This window comes from Propithecus coquereli, unplaced genomic scaffold (genome assembly GCF_000956105.1).
Source record: "Propithecus coquereli isolate 6110/MARCELLA unplaced genomic scaffold, Pcoq_1.0 Scaffold250, whole genome shotgun sequence".
Classification (NCBI taxonomy): Eukaryota; Metazoa; Chordata; class Mammalia; order Primates; family Indriidae; genus Propithecus; species Propithecus coquereli.
In genome coordinates, this window is record NW_012148064.1 from 934,609 (window position 1) to 956,472 (window position 21,864).

The 21,864-nt window shown below is 39.5% G+C and overlaps 1 protein-coding gene across 1 annotated transcript in view; it reads right to left on the reverse strand.

Annotated features, from left to right (window-relative positions):
- Positions 1-21,864, reverse strand: part of CHL1 (cell adhesion molecule L1-like) — a 110,551-nt gene that overhangs the window by 41,849 nt on the left and 46,838 nt on the right. The window contains exons 6-13 of the mRNA XM_012646860.1: positions 19,596-19,727; positions 14,276-14,416; positions 13,834-13,945; positions 12,312-12,478; positions 9,622-9,787; positions 4,246-4,370; positions 734-835; positions 341-538 (exon numbers count right to left, since the gene is read on the reverse strand). Coding sequence (XP_012502314.1) covers positions 341-538; positions 734-835; positions 4,246-4,370; positions 9,622-9,787; positions 12,312-12,478; positions 13,834-13,945; positions 14,276-14,416; positions 19,596-19,727 — 1,143 coding nt within the window. The remainder of the gene's footprint in view (positions 1-340; positions 539-733; positions 836-4,245; positions 4,371-9,621; positions 9,788-12,311; positions 12,479-13,833; positions 13,946-14,275; positions 14,417-19,595; positions 19,728-21,864) is intronic.

The window sequence follows — 21,864 nt, forward strand, 5'->3', positions numbered from 1 at the left end:
CAGAAAGTTGAATCTTTGAGTTTCCTATATACTGAACTCTAATGTAGAATTTACTTGATGGTATCTGATCTAGACTTGATATTTAGCCATCAGAAATTACTCAGTGTAATGTTTTCTCATATGCCACCCCCCTAATTCCCTGCTTTCTTGCCTATGAAATACTTCTGAAACTGATGTACTTTGAGTATTTTGTGGTGTTAGTTTACAGTACTGTTCAAGCTATTTGGAGAAGTCTAAAGTTCTACACTACTCTATCAATCTTTTTTTTGTTTTTGAGATGTTCAAAGACGGGGCCAGACTGAAATATTTTGTTAGAAACGTGATGTGAGAAGCTGCATACCTGCTGGTGGTGTTTCATGGTGGTCCGAAGGCCGGCTGGGTTGACTTCTCCCTACTTCGTTCAAGGCTATGACCCTGAACTGGTATCTCACATACGGAGCCAAAGGTAACAACACTGTTGTTTCCTTTCCTTGGACTCTAGTCAATTCCTCCCACCTTCCTGGTTCTTCTTTGTTTCCTTCAAATTCAACAATATACTCTGGCAGTAGGGACATGGGAAAAACATTAGAATGTGTTGAGTATGCTTAAGTTACACTAAAATTTATACATGATATTAAAAATTTATAAGGACATTTTAAGAAGGATAATCTACTAAGAGTGGTTAAAAATGGCATCAATATTAATTCTAACTCTGTAGGGTAAGGAAAATAATAGTCATTTCAAGTCTTCCTACCGCTAATATTGCTATTGTGGTCATCTCCAGCCTCCCAGGTCAGCCGAACACTCCTGTTCTGTCTTTCAGACAAATGAAGGTTTTTTGGTGGATCCGGAACATCTAATTAACAGGAAAAAATAAAGGTAAGGAAAATGCAGATCTTTGCCTTTGTTTACCTAATTCCCTCACTCCAACGCATTGCCAGCCACCCTTCCTCTCTGGGTCCATCTCCACTCTCGGTTGTTCACATCTCACCAGCCCCTGAGGTTCTATTTCCAATGAAGCTTCCTTCACAACTATTCTCACAATTGACCATATTATCTCCCTCTTCTCTGATTACAGTTCTCAAAGGGTTACCCTTGGCCAGGGGCTGGGCCCAGGAATCTGCATTTGCAAACAATTTTCCTGCATGATGATTATGCACACTCAGGTTTGAGAAACATGATGTATCTCAAATAGATTACTTATTTTATTCCAGCTCATACTTATTTATATGCCTAATGCATCTCCTGTGTGTTACTAAAAAGACCTTCAAGAGGAAGGACCATATTTTAATCTTTGAATTATCACAGTACCTTGCCCATAAATGTTTTCTGACTAAATGAGTAAGTGAAAAATATATTATCACTTCAGTCATGCATATAATTACCATATTAAAGCAATAAAAATTAGGTCTTATAGTAATAGAAAAATAAGATGGAGAACATAAGCTCTGCCTTTCTTTTCTGCAACTGTGTTGGATTTTTGTTAATATTGTGACTTATAGCAATACATTTTCAATATATTAATAATAAAGCAACTTATATACGCTCTTGACTTAGAGTACTGAAAAAGAGTAGCAAAGCAGCTCATATTGGAAGAGGGAAATTTGGCACTGATAAATGTTGTTACAGAAATTGGAAAATTGAGTAGGTGATGACAAATTTTAGAGTGTTAAAGAACATGGAAATTTCTGGTACTTTTAACATAAAGCAACAGTAAAAAGAAATCTTATCTCTAATGGTCCTTACTCCCACAAATTTGATTTGAATTCTCTCAAGTATTGAAGGACATTTATCTTTTCCCAGAGGAGATAATGAGGGTATTATCTAATGTGGCCTTTCAAGGGGCCCTTTCTTCTCCAAGTGGAAAGCATCAGCTATTGCTCCTGTTGAATACTTGCCAATTGTTGAAAATTCACACTGACAAAAAGTATTGTTTTCAATTCAGAATCAGACATGCTTATTTTTTAAATGCGGCTCATGAATGTGTCCAAACGTTAGGGCCTTAAATAAGAAGTATTTCTTCAATGGTTTTCAGACTCTCTGAGCCCAGAGACCTTGTTTCTCTTCATTACTTACTAAGAGTCCACTGATTTCTGAAGCTTCCTGAAATAACCAAGGCTGCATGCTGCATATGGGATTAAAATCTGTTTCCTCTAAGAATCATATGGAGCTAAAATTGATGAACTTGCAACTGACAGTTTAAAAAATGATATTCTTAAAAGCATGTCTATGCCAAGGCATTTGAAAACAACTTCTGAATGAAGTGGGTCCAGTATATGCTTTTAAAAACTGTTTTCCAGGGGGAAAAAGAAGTCTTTTAGAAACCACCAATGTGTCTATAGTCATTCATTATTGTCAGTTGTTGAGATACGCTTTTGTAAACCAGAGGTTGGTCTAAAAATTGAGAATGCAAATTCAAAGAAGTGGTTACAAAAAATGCAGCCCATCTCATAGAATAGTCCTTGAAAATTATTTTTATTTTTATTCTAAAAAATTTGGTAGATTACTTCATACCTAAACAGTATATATAATCATAGCCACTATTTATGTAAAATTAACAAAATTTAATGGTTCTAGAAAATGGCAGCCTTATTACAAGAATGAAAGAATAAAAATCTCAATTTTTTTTAAGTAAATTAAGAAAGCAAACACCAAGTAGAAGGGAATGCAAGCCCGTTGGTGCCTGCCATTGCTCAAAATATTTAGGGGCAAAGCCTGTGAGTGCTGACACTTACCCCTATACTCTTGGGGCCTGGGATAAATTCCAGTTTATCCGAAACTCAACTATTTTATCTGCTGAATTACTGTCGGAACAACGACTAGTGGATTGAACCTTTCTGTTTGTAGAACCCTGAGAAAGCTCAAATACGTATTTCCAAAGGTCCAATCTTGCTGAGCCAAGTCCACAAGTCCACACCTTCCACAACCTGGGAACTGTTCTTATGCTTTTTTAGAACCTAACCTGGTGGCCATTTGTTTCACTTCAGAGATCCAGCCTGTTTGTCCATTTTTCATCAGTCTGCCTCAGAAGAGACTGGATTTTTCCCTTGGTCTGTATCCCCACACCCCTAGCTAGCAACTTCCCTGCGGCCCCAGCAACCAGAGTGCTAAAGATACAAAGGCCTGTTAACAACAGTGATTAGTCTACGTATGATGAAAGAATTTAGGCAAAAACAAACACTTCTAAGGAACATCAGCCAACTAAAGGGAAGACTAAATGGTGCCCACTGAAACAGAATAAATGGTAAATGGAAAAATGTCTGTAGCCGTCAGGGTCACCGCAGAAAAATTACTAAATAATTAATAGCGCACACCATTTAGGATATTTCTAAAATTTTTAATAAAAGCTCTTAAAAAGGTGCGGCCAAGATATCCAGGGGATTGGTGGGGGGAGCAGGGACTTGAAATACTGGTGATAGGGTAGCAGTTAGTAGAATCCCATCCGAAGGAACTGTGTGGAGAAAGCCCCTCTGAGGAAGCTATGACTTTGGCTTTCCTGCAGGGAAGGAGTAAGGAGAATTATCAACCCACCCGCCCTCTTTCACCCCCAGGGTTCCCCACTCTCTGAACCAAATGAAAGCTAGAGGGTAAATGGTTTTTTGATGTTGTCCTTACAAGCCAAGTTTCTAGGTCAAAGAGCTGGTAGAGAGCGAATCTGGAAGGGAAATTGGAAAATATCCAGCAGATGGTCTAAGAGCTTTAAACATTGGTGATTTCAGGGGTAATTGCATTGATTACACTAGTGGAGCATGCACACTGTTTTCTAATGAGCATTGTCATCTAAAAAAAAAAAAATCAAAGGCATTCTTTTGCAGAACGCTGAAAGTCCCTCTCCACCTTTCCTGCAACCCAGAAATCTCAGTCTGTGCCTCTGTTTTGGAGTATGACCCCTGTCCAGCCATCTCTGGACCCTCACCTGGACCCCTTCACTCTAACCCACCTTCATTCCCCAGCCCCCCTAGCTCAAAAGCACTAGGAACTCAAGCATGCTTTATTTTTCTTTCGGCTGATAGCACCGCTTACCTCCTACTGCTATTGGCAACCTTACCCATGTAGGGAAGAGAAATTAAGCATTAATTAATTTCTTTTATATGAGAAGAGGAGAGGGCATTTGAAAGTGGTGTTACTTTTTAAACGAAAAATTCAAGCTAACGGTATATGTGCAGAGGCTCAAATGAGCATTGGCTTTATTGCCTAGGAACAATGGAATTCAATCAGCAATGGAGATAAAAAGAATAGAGATTTCTTGCTAGTGAGTGCACTTACCAAGGACAGTAACTTGAGTAATATCAGCAATGCTATCGAGAGCAGTTTGAGCTAAACAGGAGTAAATACCTTGGTCCTCTAAAGTGACATTAGATATGGTCAGATTAGCCCCGTCAATAATTATCCTACCGGAAAAAAAAAAATGAGTATATGATTAGGATAAAAACAACAGAAACCACTGAAACGTACAATCCTTTCAAAAATGTATATTCCCTATGGAAAAGGATTAAAGGAAGAGTGAAAAAACAATTTCACATAATGCAAATTTGATTAGAGAATGCCATAGATGAAACCTGGAGATAAAGCATTATTCAAGCATATACAGATGTCTACATACCCACAAATGGGATCACATCTTTAGAAAGTTAAGAAAGCCACCATCTGTGATGCATGGGTCAGTGATGGAACTGTGTGTTGTCTAGAATGTTTAAATACAGTGCACTATACCTTACAATAGCTAGGACATTTTTGAATAATTCTTAAGGTATGTTTAGGAAACCACCACATGGAAGCATCTGGGATGCTTCTTACAAAGGCAGATTTCTGGATCCCACTCCCATCCCACAGGACCAGAATAGCTGAGATGGAGTCTGATAATCTCTATTTTTCACAAATTTCCTTTTTCTCCACCCCTTCACCTTCCAAGTAGAACACACATTAAAATCTGATAACAGTTCAGGTGATGGATACCCTAAAAGCCCTGACTTCACCACTATGCAATCTACACAGGCAACAAAATTGCACATGTGCCCCATAAATTTGTTCAAATAAAAAGGAGAAAAGAAAATCTAACCATTAAACCGTGATTTATTTGAACAGTAGATGGCAGTCTAGTACTTCTTTTTGCAAATCATTTCAACCAGCTTTTTATAACATCATTTGTTCTATCTTTCCCAATTCGTAATAATGTTTACTACATGAAAATTGCTCCTTTACAAATTATACCTTTTATCCTATACTTACGTATTGTCTACATAACTATTAAAATATTTTTTAAAGTTCCATTAAATTTAAAATATATTCACATCAGTTACCATTTAGTTGAAATAAATTAATTAGTGCCATCCTTGTGGGGAGAAAGGGAGATTCTTGTATAATTGAGATTTTTAAATGTAAAACCATTATAAAATGCTATGAATTTTTTTTTTTTTTTTTTTTTTTTGAGACAGAGTCTCACTCTGTTGCCTGGGCTAGAGTTCTGTGGCATCAGCCTAGCTCACAGCAACCTCCAACTCCTGGGATTAAACAATCCTTTTGCCTCAGCCTCTCGAGTAGCTGGTACTACAGGCATGTGCCACCATGCCTGGCTAATTTTTTCTATACATATTTTTAGTTGTCCTGCTAATTTCTTTTTATTTTCAGTAGAGACAGGGTCTCACTCTTGCTCAGGCTGGTCTTGAACTCCTGACCTTGAGCGATCCTCCAGCCTCAGCCTCCCAGAGTGCTAGGATTACAGGCATGAGCCACTGCGTCCAGCCATAGAATTTTGAATTATAGGAAATCACTTCAAATTTTAGTAAAATTACACATGATTATGCCTTTTGATCATAAACAGAGTCAGACTCTTATTCCTACACCAATAACTGAACAATTTGCCAACCAGTATTACCTGGTATTGCTAGTTAAGAATGTTACTCTAATTTTAGACATGTTGAAACTTTGACATAAATTAACTTCTCAGTTTGTGTTAGTTAAGTGTCCATTTGATACAATATCAGAGTGTTGTGTACACTGACAATATTTGAAAAGTTCTTCTTTCTTAGGTGAAGTATTACAGTTTAATAACCTTTTAAAACAGGACTTTTATGCTCTGCACAAAGCTACTCGTACTTGAGGGCCACTAGGAGCTGAAGTCTTGCACCCTGGTATGGGCTGCTTCAGGCTAGAGTGTTATTAACTTTTGGGTAACTTACTGTCATATTATGCTGTTTGTTTAATTGCATAAATGTGCCTTAGCTGTCTCAAATTAATCAAGGTCGAGTGACTCACTGGCTGTTGAAATTTGGTGGGCATGGTGTGTCTAAGCAGCTTATCAAGCATTTCACGCCCCAGCCTCAGCTCAGGTTTCGAATCAGAAGATTTGCAGGTGGGACAAGGGCCATTGCATTTGAACACGAAGGCTAGGTAACTCTGTCACACGTCAAAATCTGACAACTATTTGCATTAGCAAGGACACGTTATTTTGTGCTGCAATAATGAACAGCTCCAAATTCTCTGCCTAAAACATTTGTTTATTTCTCTCATATTATGTTCCCATCACAGGTCAACTGGGTTCTGTTTAAAGAAGACCTGCCATTTCTCCTCTCATAGAAGCTGTTCTTTGGCTTCGTCTTCATATCTTGGGTTGCGTCCCAACCTTTTCCTGTTTGTTGTTGCTTAATCACCTCACCTGAGAAACCTATTGCCCTAAAATCTCCATCATCTGCAATACACAGCTTGCTGGTCCCTAATCCATGTTACCCTCCACTGTTGTCTCAGCCCATTCCACCCGAGTAAGATCTGTGTTTCACTGGGGGCAACGTGACACGGTGGTTCTCTCTTCAGAGACCTCTGTTTGAGGCTCAGTTCCATTAATTATCATTTGCATAACCTTGAACAAAACATTCAGCCTAATTCACCTTACCTAAAAAATGGGGATGACGGCATTGTCTTTCTCCTTAGGAGAAGTAAATGAGGAAGAGCACATAAAGTGATTAGTGTATACAGCTTGGCATACTATGTGTTCAGAGACTGTTACTAATAATATTAATCAAATTGATTTCATTCATTTCTGGCTTATCACTAATCACATTTCCCATGGTTGATATTTTCATGTCCCCAACTCCCATCCCTCCTGCCTCTCTGCCTCTTTGCTTGAACAAATTACCTCAGTTCCAAATTTGCTAGGAAGAGACTCTTCGCCATGCCTCCCTTATCATCTTTGCATCTTCATCTCCCCCGAAACCCATGCATTTGCCACCATTTCCAAAGGGAAAAAGCAGCCTTCCTGGATGCCAAGGATAGAACCTCCCACTGTGTTCTCACACCCTGTCCTCCCACGTCCTCCCGGCCTGATATCAGTATATAGCACATCCTCGCCGCCCCGTACCACTGCGCTCTCCCCTGCAGAGCTGGGTCCTTCACTCCGCCTACCATCAGGAATCATCTCCAGTACCTTTGTTAAGCACAGTATAAATTTTAAAAGTGGTTTCATAGCCATGCTCCATTTCACTTTTCATAACCATAGTGTGTGGTCTGTAGCCACCTGCAGGGTAGAAATGCAGAGGAAATCCCTTGGGGCCGCTTCAGCCTACCTAATGGAGTTGCTGTGAGGAGTAACGAGGGACAGTGAGCATGGGAGGTGCTAACATAACATGAGGTGCCCAGGGGATATGATGGCCCAGAGTGTCAGTTCCCCGTACCTAAGCACACCCCTGCACAGGAAAGGCGACAGGAGAGAAGAGAAGGGGGAAGTCTCACTTCTCATTGTTCGCTATGTTCATTTGAGTAAAATTGTTGGGTAAAAGCTTCTGTCGCTAGCCTAGTGATAAGGAGAAGATGTCCCAGAAGAAGGAGAGAAGCATGAGGTTACTGATTGTTCTCTACAAATTTGGCAGATTCCTATGATCTCATCTCCCTGCTGTATTTCCATGCCCGATGCCTGCCCTTGGCGGCAGTCAGGACAAGCTAGCAGCAGTTGCTCTCAGCCTTCCCCATTCCTGGGGCCTCTTCTGAGCTAAGGTTACTTTCCCTCACTCTCAACATTTGTTTAGGGAAAAGTGGAAGAACATCCGTGTCATTTGCCCAATCTAGTTGGATAGCCAGAGTTTCATCAGAGTGTCAGCCGCAGTATCCTGCAGAAACTATAAAACTTGGCCACACAAAGAGGCCCACTGGTGATTCTGGGGCAGAGCCTAAATGTGTATGTCACGTTGCCAACAAGGCATGGGTCTCTGATTCCCTTCTCGGCCGTAGCCCGGAGGTCACATGGAAGACCCCAGATAATCAGGCAATAGTGACAAAAGAGGAACAATTTAGGCAGATCTGAGCAGTTGGCAGGTCAACTGAGACCTAACATGAAGCTGAAGATCCCTGTTGCAGAGTGTAGCCTTTAGATATGTATAATTAATCTCCTCTTGTTCCAATGACAACTAGTTGCAACACATACACTGCCTTTCTGCAAATCTTTATATATATATACACAGGAAGGAAACGAGAGAACAAATTAAGTACCAAGGCTGAGACCAAAGCCTTTGCATTAAGGTGGCACACACACAAATACCAACAGAGGCCTAGCAAGTAACAGGAATGAGACAGGTAGACTGGAGAAATGAGTAGTGAGAATCATAGCAGCGAAAATGGACCGTGCACTTAGTATTTTCTAAGTGCTTGATATGTAATTGACAGTAACCCTATGGTGAAGGTACCTTTTTTATTTTATAATTAAACTATGTTATAGAATGTAAAACTAAGGCACAGAGATGCCAAACAGCTTATCCAAGGGCATAGACCCAATAAGTGACAGAGCTGGGATTCAAACCCAGACTGCTGAGCTCCAGGGTCCATGTTCTTCGTCATGACACTGTTGTTGTCTCATCCGAGGAGTGCACGTCCCACCTAAAGGCATTCAGATTTATTTTGCAGAGTGATGAATAATAAAACCTAACCGCACGTGAGACTTGGCTCCAAGATGTTCAAGTTTTAACCCTGTTTAGTAACAATGCAGAAGGAAGCAAAGCTGACCTTCACATGTTTGAAAAGGTAGATATTCAGTAAATATTGATTCTTTTCTCCTTCTTCGATGTACTTGATATTGTCTAGTGCTAATAAGTATCCGTTCACACTTTATTCTATATTCTCTCATATATTTTTTCTATATTCTGTATACAGAGGTTGTAAAACTAGGAAATACACCTGCCAATACTTTCTTGCAGGAGGAATCCCAGATATGATTTAGGTCTTGCCAGTGAGATAGACTCGTGTGAGATTGGAAATTAGAAGGGGACGGGGCATCACCTTCTCTGGGGCAGTGGGAGCGGATGGTGGCTCTGGCAGAATGAAAATGGTCAGTGGGTAGACTCACCAGTCGTACCCATGGGGGGAGGTGACTCTGAGACAGGAGCAGTTTCCAGATACTCGGATTGCAGTTGCAGTGCCATGTGGTCATGAAACCAAGAGATTAGTATGCAGCCCCTTCTAGGCCTACCTCGTCCAGCCTTTTCTTGTAAGCACCCAATCTTCTGCAATAAATCTGCCTCAACTACCTACAGTGGCTTCATTTTCTATTAGTCAGTTTTTGAATTCTCATTCAGTATGAATACCTTTTAGAGCTGTTTTTTGAAATGCAAAGTGTTCGTCCCAAGAAAATATTAAGACATGTCATGATAGGTTACCTACCTGCCGTCTTCTGTGCCATTGATTTCAAAGGCTTCTCCGTCTTTATTCCAGGACAACTTCAAACTGTCTTTCAAATGCGAGTCACATTTGCTTTCACAATGTAATTCAAGCACGTGGAATTTGGGGATACGAGGATTCTTAGGAGAAACTCTAAGTTTTGTAGCATCTGTTTTGACCAAATAAAATGTTAGTCAGAACTGCAGAGGACAGCTTATTTCGTTACTAAGTGCCTGCAATTTAATCAACCAAAACTGTCAACATAATCATCAAAGCCTCATGCAATGTTTGTCTCACTATAATATCCTAACATCATATATCATTACTTTTCACGCAGACCTGGGCATCTGACAAAATTTAGGTGAAAGTATCAGTTAATAGTTTAGCAATTTCCTTCACTACTTCTTGGGCAAAGGGAATAAGCAAAGTGTGAGCAAACAAATGTCTCTAGACATTGAAAATAATATAATTTCTCCTCTAGTGCTTCTGGATATGTAATCAAAGCACTGAGTTTTTTGTTGTTGTTGTTAAAAAAGGGACAATTCGTTGATTTTCTATTAGCATGTTTATTATTAACTCAGAAACCTAAGGTTACATGTGAAAGGCCATGCATGGATGAACTATCAACATGAAGGTGAGGAATTAGAAAGTAAGCCGGTGAAGGTCAGGCCTGTGCGTGTTTTGTTACACTGCAGCGTCCCCAAAGCCTAGGAGGGAGCCTGCACACAGCATGCACTCAATACACATTGGCTGAAGTTCTTGTGGGATGAGTTACAGTGAGCGAATTGGTAGTATCGGCGATATGAAGCTCAACGATTAGTACCATGGCTGTCCTGAGAAACGTTTGCTTCATTGTGATTATTTCAATACGTACAATCCTTACTGTTTAAGGTTTTATTAAAAGTAGGTATGCTTTTAATATGGTACTTGGCACTTGGAGACCCTGTCAGAGACCAAATTGCATACGCTGACCTCCAATTCTATGATCATACTCTAATAATTGCTATCTACATGTTTCTTAAGAAGATTAAAAACTGAAAGTGTTAATAAAATTATTTGTTGTCCTAGGCATGAAATTTGAAGAGATCATTAAATTGAATGAACTTTAAGTGAACTATTAAACATCCTATTCTTAATTCTACATTTAAAGTCAGAAATCCATTTAATAACAACAGGTACCCTTTAATAAGCATTTCTCTGTTTACCAGGACTCTGCTAAGAAGCTCACGTTCATTGCAGCATTTTATAATTATAACATCTCTGTGAATGTTAATATTCTCACCTTACAGAGGAAATAACTTAAGGCTAACATGAAGCTAAGTGACAAGACCGAGGTTTCCTAACTGGTAAGGGACTGAACCAGGATTTGAACCCAAATCTGGCCAACACCAAAGCTCATGCTTCCAATCACTGTCCATTCTCATATTCAATTCCACTCTCTCCATTCCTGTTTTATATGCAAAAATTATGTTCTTAATCCTTCATTGATATGATTTATACACATGTTCCTTACATATAAAAGGGACATGAGAGCACAGTGGAAGTTTATAAACTTGCCACCTCTCTGGCCACTAGCAGTTTTGAGGTCCACTCTGGGCCAAACACTGTGTTGGGCACTAGGAATGCAAAGGTTCACTTAGATTCCAGGCTTCACTCTCTTTGACTCTGAACCTGGCTGAGTTGCTTAACCTTGATATAGGTTTACTTTTTGAAATATAAAACAACCATCTTCATTGATTTCATAAGGGCGACTTGACAAATTGTACATGACATGTGAAAATGCAGGAAGACATCAGAGATTAGTAGACATGGTGGGAGAATATTTGTGTACTTTAAAAATAGAGTGCATGGGTTGGCATGTTGGATAACTTGGGCACAGAAAAAAGCAAATGCCATAAAATAATAAAAGAATGTAAGACAGAAGGAAAAAAGAAATAGGAAAAAGAAGGAAAGAAGAGTGTGCATGGTAAGAGAGAGAAAAAGAAATGTCAAGGCACGAGTTGAAAACAGATAAGCAAACAGATGATCAGAAGATCAAACAAATATGTACCCCTACATCTAGGCAGAGGTAGGGAGCAGGCCAAGATATTGACATGACAGAAGAAACACTAATCCTCCCTACTATTACTGTAGAACCTTTCTGTTCTTTGTGTTTTCCTGAAAAGTATTCTCTGAGCAATGTTAAAATCAAAATTGTGAAGGCTGAGGGACTATTAATAGCTCCTAGGACTTTGTTCTGAAGAGAAAGAATAAAAAGTTGTTTAAGACTCAGAAAGAGAATAAAACAAGACCTCATTCTGTCATGCCTCAACCTATATCGAGCTGAACTTTCATGGGTTTGCCAAATGTTAGCTCAGAGACTTGATTACTGGTCACATTACCTTGTGTTGGTTTTGAAATAAAATACAGTTACAGAAATACCTCAAAATAGAGAATTTTAAAGATTGCCAGTCATCCATCACTAAGGACACCTAGCTCCCTCTTAAAATTGTATAAGCTATGTACACACCATCGGAATACCCTGTAATTCTTATGATAGTCCTTTAGATGAAACATAATCTAGGAGTTTTGAAAAACAGTCTAAAGAACTTTAACAAGTGCTCAAATTTAAATTATATTATTCCACTTGGGAAAATGAAGACATACGGAAGCCATGTGAGAATTCATGCAAAGTAAGAGTGAAATAAAAATACTTCTGATATCCAAATTGGCTGTGACTGCAGTTTTTCCTATAGCATTTTCTACCCAGCAAGAGTACGACCCAGCATCTTCTTCAGTGGTTCTGTTGATCTGCAATGTGCCGTTTTCGTGGATGTGGTACCGCCTGCCTTCAAGGGGTTTTGCTTCTTCCGCCGTCTGCCTATGGATACAGAAAGCATAAATCAATTTGGGGCATTGCCGAATTGTACAGTTTTTTTGATACTAGTCACTGATATCATTCAGGCTAATTCCTTCTTTAGGAGTTTAGTAAATCTTATAAAATCTTCCACTGGGTTTTATATTTTTCTCCAAACGGATCTTGGATGTATATCTTATCTGCTTGACTAGACTGTGGCTACAGAAAATCCGAGCCCATGCTCTGTGCTTCTGCTGCATTTCTCAGAGCTACCAGCACCATTTTGCATGTGTCCTCAGAGCTTAATAAATATTTTCTGGCTTATTGATGGTGAACTCTTTAGTTAATGATTGCTCCAGGATGCTAAATGGGAAAGCTGGTAATTGAAAGAGATAATGAACCTTCCAAACCTCCTGCTGTCCTGGGAGAACATTGGTCATTCGGAAATATTATAAGGCAGGAAGTCTTGCCTGTCCTGTGGACATGGATTACATTTATCCTATCAACCCCAGAGTCATTTTCCCCTGCATTCATCCATTTTCCAAGCATTTGCTGCCACAGCTTGATTTACCCTGCAATTTCACAATAAGTGACAGAGCTAAAAAATCCAAAGGACAAACTGTGGCTGCTGTTCACACAGGATTTTATAGTGCGGAGACCGGGTTGACGTGACAGAAGGCACCAGTCTCCGATACAACATTTAAGGGGGTGCCCAACATCACAGTAACCAAGATAAGTAATATTTAAATGGAGTTTTTTTGAAAAATAAAAAATAATGCCAAAAAAATCTATGATGAACAAATTATGTATCACAATTTTAAATAAAGGCAGGATCTGACCCTACACTTTTATGACCTGGACTCACTCCACCCTCCAGAACAATGGCAAAATTATTTAAGAACCATTTAACCAAGATTTTTCAGTAAAGTAACTAATATGGTAAATGATTATGATCTCAATTAATATTCTGAAATTAAAATCAAAATGAATGTTGGAAAAGGTTGAAGCAAATGTGTTTGGAATTAAATGCAGGCTTAGATAATTATTTAGACAATTCCAAAACAACAGTAAAGTATAATTTGACCTTGAGATATCCCCATAATGAAAAACCAATTCTACCTTTAAAAATTGCCTTACCGATCACTTCGATCCTTTGCTTTTCTTTATGAACATTAATGCCGCTCTATATTTCCCCATGTAAGGAAGTCCTAGAAACCTAGCCAATGTTTTCAGAAGTGGTTAAGTTTGTTACCTTATTTTTCAGAGTCATAGGGTACATGTAACCATATAGACACAATGCAACCTGTCAAATGATGAGTGAAGAAACAAGGTGAAGTCTACAACTGACATTCTCTTAAGAAAACCAGGTACCATCTTACCAGGAGACTACTGCCTCGGGTGAAGCAAAGAACTCGCAATGTAAGAAAGCACTGTACCCAACCACAGTGGCATAATCTTCTCCATCTTCAGTTTGTATCAATGGACGAACATCTATTTGAAAATAACATAAATACAGTTTTAAACTTACATGTAAGAAATATGTGCAAATTAATTTTTACTATGCCCTATTCATATTAATATGAATAGAAAATAGCTGAATATTACAGCACATATTCTTGATTTAGAAAAGTTTCCAAATTCAATACATGTTTGAAAGTATAATTTCAGCATGAAGTCCAATGCCCAAATGTACAGTGAAAGGGACTCTGACTTTTTTCCCCGTCTTGTATGTGGCGAGAATTCAATGGGCATTTGCAAATATGACCTTGACCATTTTCCTTCAGAAAACAGCACCTTACATCTGCTCTCAGGTATGCTTACCTACAACATCGATATTGGCATTGGCAAGGATAGTTCCGTGGACATTCGAGGCTTCGCACTGGTATACAGCAGTGTGATTTGGATGTAGGTTGGTAAAACTGACTTCCCCGGGGGAGATAACATCACCAGCAAATGGATGATCTGAAAGAGATTAAAGAATGTCAGTTTGATAAAGAATAGGACATAAAATATTTATATACCATTTATTAAACGTGTCACACAGTATTTATATTTTAAGACCATTTTAGGGTGAAGAATAGTTCATTGAAGCCAATTCTTTAGACTTTCCGAACATCAACCATAGATTTTCCTTTCCAGATCCTTATGAATTTTCAATCTTCCTTCCAAATTAATATTGTCAGAATATCTGTTGATCTGCAGCTCAGAGACTCCATACACATACCCATGAAAAGATTCTAGATTATCTGTTTGGCATTCAAGTCCCGCAATGAACCTGACTCCTACTCTTCTGAATTTAGATCCAGATACCGCACAGCACAAATCATACGCTCAACACATTATGCACGACCTCCCCAGACTACAAATATCGGCTGCTATTTTTCCCCTTGCTATGTTTGTTCCTGTCGCACTTTTCTGCCCTTCTGCGGTGTTCTGATTTGCAGCCTTCATTCCATTTGTCTTGCTTCACCACTGAACCACTTCAGGTATGTAGCTCATATATTTCATTTGCCCAGAAAGACTAAACCTTTCCTAAGAACAGAGACCAGGTTTTTTACTTTGAGACAATAAAACCCACCCCACTCTTGATCCAAGTATAATTCTGAGAATATCTTTTGGAAATGACAACATCTAACATTTCCAGTGCATTTATTAAGGGCCAAAAAACATTACTGGATGTAACACGTGCATTGTCTCATTGACGCTGCTCAGAACCTGCTAGACCAGCATTTATCTGCCCATTTTAGCGGGGAGGGGACTGGATTTCAGAGAAGGTGAATGACACATCCCACAGCATTTGGTCACTTTTCTGACTCTAAACCCTGTGCTCTTGCTATGACACTAAAAAAAAGCAGTGGAAAGGAAAACATATTAGCTAGGAATGTCAAGGGAGGGGCAAAGATATAAAAATTTCTTAGTTTAAATTATGTTGCAAGGTTACAAATCTAATTTCTTTTTTCTGATTATGTCTCCCTTATACAAAATAATGACTGCACTGAGTTTTTCTGTATAGAAAATATTGACTATTATATATTATAATAGAAGACTTCTTATGCAACTTTTTCCTCCTGGGAGTCATAAACGAATATATTTTTTCACTTGACTGTGAGCTCCCTGAGGGCAGGACCTTGGTTGGGCAGTGTGTCCCCAATGCCCAAATAGCGGCTACCACAGAGGAGGAAGTCAGTAAATATTTGTTGGGATGACTGAAAAAGTTATGTTGCGCAGCATTTTGGTCCTGAATGGCCCCACTAAGTAGACAGAATAATACTCCTGAAAAACGTCCATATTCTAATACCCAGAATGTGTGACTATGTTACCTTACACGGAAAAAGGGACTTTGAAGATGTGATTCAGGCTAAGGACCTTGAGGTGGGAACATGATCCCAAATTATCCAAGTGGGCTCAATGTAATTACAAAGCTCCTTAAAATGAGAAGGGCTTTCTTGGCTGTGGTCAGAGGGAGACATGACTATGGGGAGATGATCAGACAGATGAAATGGAGCTGGTAGGAGGATGGAGGAAGGGATCCACGGGCCACGGAATGAGGGCAGCCTCTAGAAGCTGGAAAAGGCAAAGAAAAGAATGTCATCCTAGAACTTCAAGAAAGGAGCCCGGCACTGCTGACACCTTGATTTTAGCCCACCAATCAACTCGGGTTGGACTTCTAACTTACAGAGTTGTAAAATAGTAAATACATAGTATCTTAAGCCACTATGTCTTTGGTAATTTGTTACAGCAACATTAGAAAGCAAATACAATCCCGCTAAACAATTTATTACTTATCTCTTGGGAAACAGCAAGATGAGTAGCACTTCCAAGTTGGTCAAAGTTGAGCTCTTCTAAAAGAATGCTGCAGAGGACTGAATCTCTGATCCGATTCTTCACTCCTGTACCCCACACCCAGAGTCCTAAGCCTTTTAGAGGTAACCCCACTGTGCTCCTTGGTTCCTCTTATACCATTTGACCCAGGTGTGGGTCTGAATCAACACAGCATTACAAAAGGAAGAAATCAGACTATGGTCTCAAGTTTGAGATGACAAACAATCAAACATTGCTCAAATCTGCCATGTAGGATGGCTTTGGAAATTGCAGAGTATCGTTGCATATTGGCAAAGTACAACAGAAGCTCCCAGGATTTAAGAAAGCGGAGTCTATAATATCAAACAAAACACACTAGTCCTGACATAATTTAGAAATCTTTTATCAGTTTTGTTTTGGGTCAGCTCAGGGAGAAATAATGCAATACAGTGAGAGAAACTCCAGCTCCGGACTTAATCATTTCTGGGTTCCGTTTCTGGTCTAAATGTACCTGGGTTGTGTCCTTCGATAAGTAATGTGACCTCTCTGAGCCTCAGGTGCCACATCTGCAAACTGAAGAATAACAGAATCTATTTTTCAAGGCTACTGGGAGGCTCAAAAATATCAGATGCAAAGCATGTAAAAAGAGTTAGGCGTGCAATCAATAATACTAATCATTTTGATTTAACTTTGAAATAATACAGGGAAAGGATATGCAACTCCTGAAACTATAAGCTCAAAGAGATTGCAAATCCTTTAGCCAGCCCGCTGTCATCAAACATCCCAGCCTATGAATGTTTATGACCTGTTTGCAGGGAAGCAAGGAGAGCTATGATCAAAAGCTGCGAGAAGAGCATAGAGAGAACTTGCATTCACAAAGTGGCTTTGGTTTGAGGTACACCGTTATTCAGCTGTGCTGTCTTGCATAAGTGTATTTGCACCCTTGACTTCCCCATTCATTAGCAAACATTTTGGTTTCTACTTTGGGAATAAATCCAGAACCTAACTACCACTGCTACCAATCTAGCCCTGGACCCAGAGTCTTTCGGACAGCCTCCTACCAGAAGTCATACCAACCATTGTTCGTTCACAGGTCACAAAAATTAGATTAATTTAGATTATGTCACCCTTCTGCTCAAAATTCTCCAAGAACAGCCCAGCTTATTCCCAATAAAATACCAAGTCCCTGCTTAGGTGTCCACCTTTGCCCATGCCCTGGCCCTTCCCCTCCTAGCTGATCTCATTGCCCAGCGCTGCCCCCTCCTCATTCTCTGGGCTTCAGCCACTGGGACCTCCTTTCTTTGCCTCAACACCTCAAACATCCTTCTGGGGCTTTGTGCTCACTCACTTCTCCACCCTGAAAGTGCTTTCACAGATATGCATGGCTGACTTCCTCACCTCCTGCAGGTCTCTACTCAAAGGTAAATTGCCACGGGGGCCTTACTATCATTATCTTAAAATAAAATAGCAACTAGGTCCTGAACCTCCCTTATGCTCTCCCCTTACCCAGCTATTTTCTGCTTTGCCACACTGCAGTGCACACTCACCTGCTTATTTCCTACTGACCGACTCGCCCCACTAGAACGTCAGAGTCAGCAGAGCAGGGACTCTGTCCATTGTATTCACCACTGTAGCCCAAGCTAGAAGCCCAGTGCCTGGCACATAGGAAGTGCTCAATAAATATTACTGAATGAATGAATCCATTAAATATGAACAGTAGTACCTCCTTGAAAGGTTCTTATGGAGATTCAAAGTAATTTGTGAATGGTTTTTGGAAACAGCCCAGCATTATTCAAATATAAAATTTTATGATTTTATGGTCAAGGAAATCTGAATTGTTTATTCCAGCAATCTGAACGTTTTTAATGCACAAAATTGTTTTCATTTCCCTTTGATCTACCCAAAACGTCATTTTTAAAAAATTTCTCATTCTGTTCTCTAAAGAGATGAGGGAAAAGTCTCAAATTTGAAGATATTAATAATGAGGGCTAAGGTTTCCTGAGTGTCTGCTGCATGAAAACAGTAATTATCAACAATACGTTGGGGTTGCTGTTTGTGTGGCAGTCCCTGAGCTATGCATTCTCTGTGTGGTGTTTCTTTTAATCCACATGACAACCCCATGAGTCAGGGCTATGCACATCCCCCATTGCACTAATGAGGAGACAGGTTTTAAGAGGACCAGTAACACTCCCAATCACACAGCAAGGAAACGGTAGAGCCGGCATGCAAACACGGGCAGTCTGGCTCCAGAGTTTATAAACTACCACAGTGCTCTACAGATAAATCACTACACTAACCGGCTAACTTTATTTTTCTCATCCCACCACAACCAAGTATCCCTATCTCCGTCTTGCAGTTTAAAAAACTTAAGCTTGGGGAGATTCAGTAAGCAGCTTAAGATCATACAGGTAGGAAGGTGCACAGTAGAGGTGGGATCCAGGCTCTGTGGAGCACCAGGAGGCTCATCCTAGACACGTGTGGGTCACAGGGCAAAAGGACAAATGGAACCTATATGCATGTGTCTCAATGTTGTACCCACTCTCAATGGAGCTAATCAATTGACACATAAAATATGTTCTGTCCTCCTGCTTGCATTCCAAATGACCTGAGCTAGATTCAAGTGCAGGACCAGGGGGCTCCTTGGAGGTGTATGCCGGGGCTTGGTGGGGTGGCAAGAGTAGGTCCTCAGCTCGGAGCCACACCTGCCCTTCCACGCTCAGCCCATCTGGAAAGGGCTCAGGGCTGACTAGACAAAGGCATTTTCAGATCTTTGCACTGGAGCTTGGTCAAGAACGGGCAGGGAGCCAGGCGTAATGGGCACAGGTTCAGGCTTGGCATGTCTCCTTGTCCCTGAGGATTTTTCACATCAGGGAGACCAGCAGGACCAGAGGATGTACAGAGCAGGTCCCTGAGAAGGGCAGAGCCCAGGGCGGGCATCGCTGCTGTCTGGGTCTAAGGAAGGGCCTGACTTCCAGCTTGTGCTCTCAGCCACTAGGTCACTGTTCCTGTTTCTTCTCAGGGACAGGAGCGACAATTGGCTTTCCTCCTTGGATGTATCCTCTTTCTCATCCAGTTGCCTTTTTTAAAAAAACTTTATTTTCATATATAGTCTATGAAAGGCCTTAACCAGTATAAACATTATTTATGGTTCTTCCATGAATATCAGGTCTGAACAATCAAATTGCTTAGAAAGAGGCAATCTCTGACTTGCTAGTGACACCTGTCCTGCTAATGCAGCCACTTCCCAGCTCCACTTTACACATAACCAGGGGGTCTGACCATCAATAATGCCATCAAACAGCACCTTCAGCCCCGCATTACAATTGGTGTTTTCACTTACTTTCAATTGGGGAGCCATTGACTTTCCACTTGGTTGTGGGTTTAGGTTCTCCTTGAGCCTCACATAACAAGATCCCGTTGCTCCCAGTGCTATACACGGCACTCTCAGGTTTCTTTGTCCAGTGAGGAGGCTCTGGAAACAAAGCGAAGAGCTCATCAGATTTTATCCACGTCAAAGGTCCAAAATGTTAAGGCCTGTATTTCTACTACGCACCAGCAGAGGGAAGACACCACTAAGTGTTCCACAGTAGCTCTTTTTGATAAACTTTCTCAAAGCAAGGTGGGAGTTGTTTTTGTGGAGTATGAGGGTGTGTGTGTGTGTGTGTGTGTGTGTTTAATTTGGACTCAGCATGTATAATAAATAAAGATACTAAAAATAGTTATATTGTATTTTATTTAGCTACACAAATATCTATCCCACTAAAAGACAATGACGGAGGAATAAGGAGATGGTAACATTATTTAGTGCTGGCTACAGCTTATTCAAGCTGCAGCATGGCATCTAAAAAAGGTGAATACTCAAGAATTATATTTTGAGAAATTTTAAAATAAAACTATTTAAAATTTTCAACTTTTATTTTAAATATTTTTAAATTAATGACTTTATATATAGCATTTATATACCCACATCTTAATATCTATCTAACTAATCCATTTGGAAAACATCATTTCCAAGAAGTTTTTTGTTTTTTGTTTTTTGGGGTTTTTTTTTTTTTTTGGTAAGAGGGGAGGGAGGGAATTCTAAAAGTAACATTTAGCCTTTTTCACTTAAAAGAATAGAGGAAAAAATCGTAGGGTGGGGAACCTGTAGCCTTCTGATTTCAAGATTGTTCTTTTTGAGCACCAAAGGAGGCAAGAAAATCTTTGTCTTTCTCTGCAGCACCCCTTTTAATAAAAGGATTTGTCCTGTAAAATTTGGATTCAGTCAAAAGGCCGCACTCAAGGATGCAAAAGCCCACACATGGCCCCAAGGCCACAGGTTCCCCATCCAACGAATGTCAGGACCAAATAAAAGGTTTAGATTGAAGTGTGGATGGTTTGGATGATTTAATTTCAAAGAAAATTGCACAAAACCTGCAGACAGTAATTCCCATCAGGTGTTGCTTGTTATTTCTCCCAGACATTTTAGATTTCCATGTTTAGTCAAAAAGGAAATTCTTTAAACATATATGTAGGCAGAAAATAAAAAATGTCATTTAAATAATTTTTAAAGTAAAGGAGAGAAAAGAGGATTATGTGAAAAGAAAATACCTATAAATTCATGGGTAGAAATGAAAGTATACAAATAACACTGGCAAGTTCAAGTCTGAGCAAGATAAGTGCCTTTGAAATTATTCCACAGGGTGTGGACTTAATTGTTAAATTCCAACGGAAATATATATAGTCATAATCTATCCCATCTGTAAACATTTAGTCACTTGTTTTAAAATGCAATAGCCCAAATTATAAACTGTAGATCACTTTCCGAGGCAAAGGTTTTTTTTTTTTCTTTTTTGTATTTTTTGATGCTATTGTTACTTTTTGGTGGGGTCGATTCATACAACCACAATAAAATAAAAAATTTGTAAATTAGAGAAAAAAGTTCCATGAACATGACCATTATCATATTTACAGTAGAAAACTACAATTATTGCTTTTAGAGCATTAAAAATAAAGAAAATAAAGCAATGATGTTATTTCTCTAAATCTCCATGAATAATAAAATCTCCATTTCTAATTCTTTTCTCATCTTACAAATTTCATTAATCCCTTAGTGTCTGTGTTGAGATCTTTTACTGTCAGGGCTGAAAGGTACTTAATTTATCACCTGATCCAACCATAGCACCTTATAGACAGAGGACTGAACCTTGGAGAAGTCATCTAACCTGCGCTGGGTCACCAACAGAAGAAGCCACATTTCCTGTTCTTGCTATTCCATGGATATGTGGACAGGACCTATGAATGAGCAGCATGGGGACTCTGAAGCCATGTGGTTTTGTTTGGAATTCATTGCTATCTTTTTAATTTGGAAAAAAGATAGGAACAAAGACCAACTCCATTTATCAGCTGTTACTTTGTGCTTCCAAATCCAAGCTCTCCCTGTATTTATCAACTGATCCAAGAAGTTCTGAGCATTCACTAGGCTTCACCAATAAACATTACCTTACCCTTTCTTCATAAGCTTTCTTTGTAAATGCTTGAACATTTGTATACTTCTCATCCCTGTTTCTTCCACAAAAGTAAGCTGACCCTAAGCAGAAGTAGATTTGCCATGCAATTTGAGAGAGACT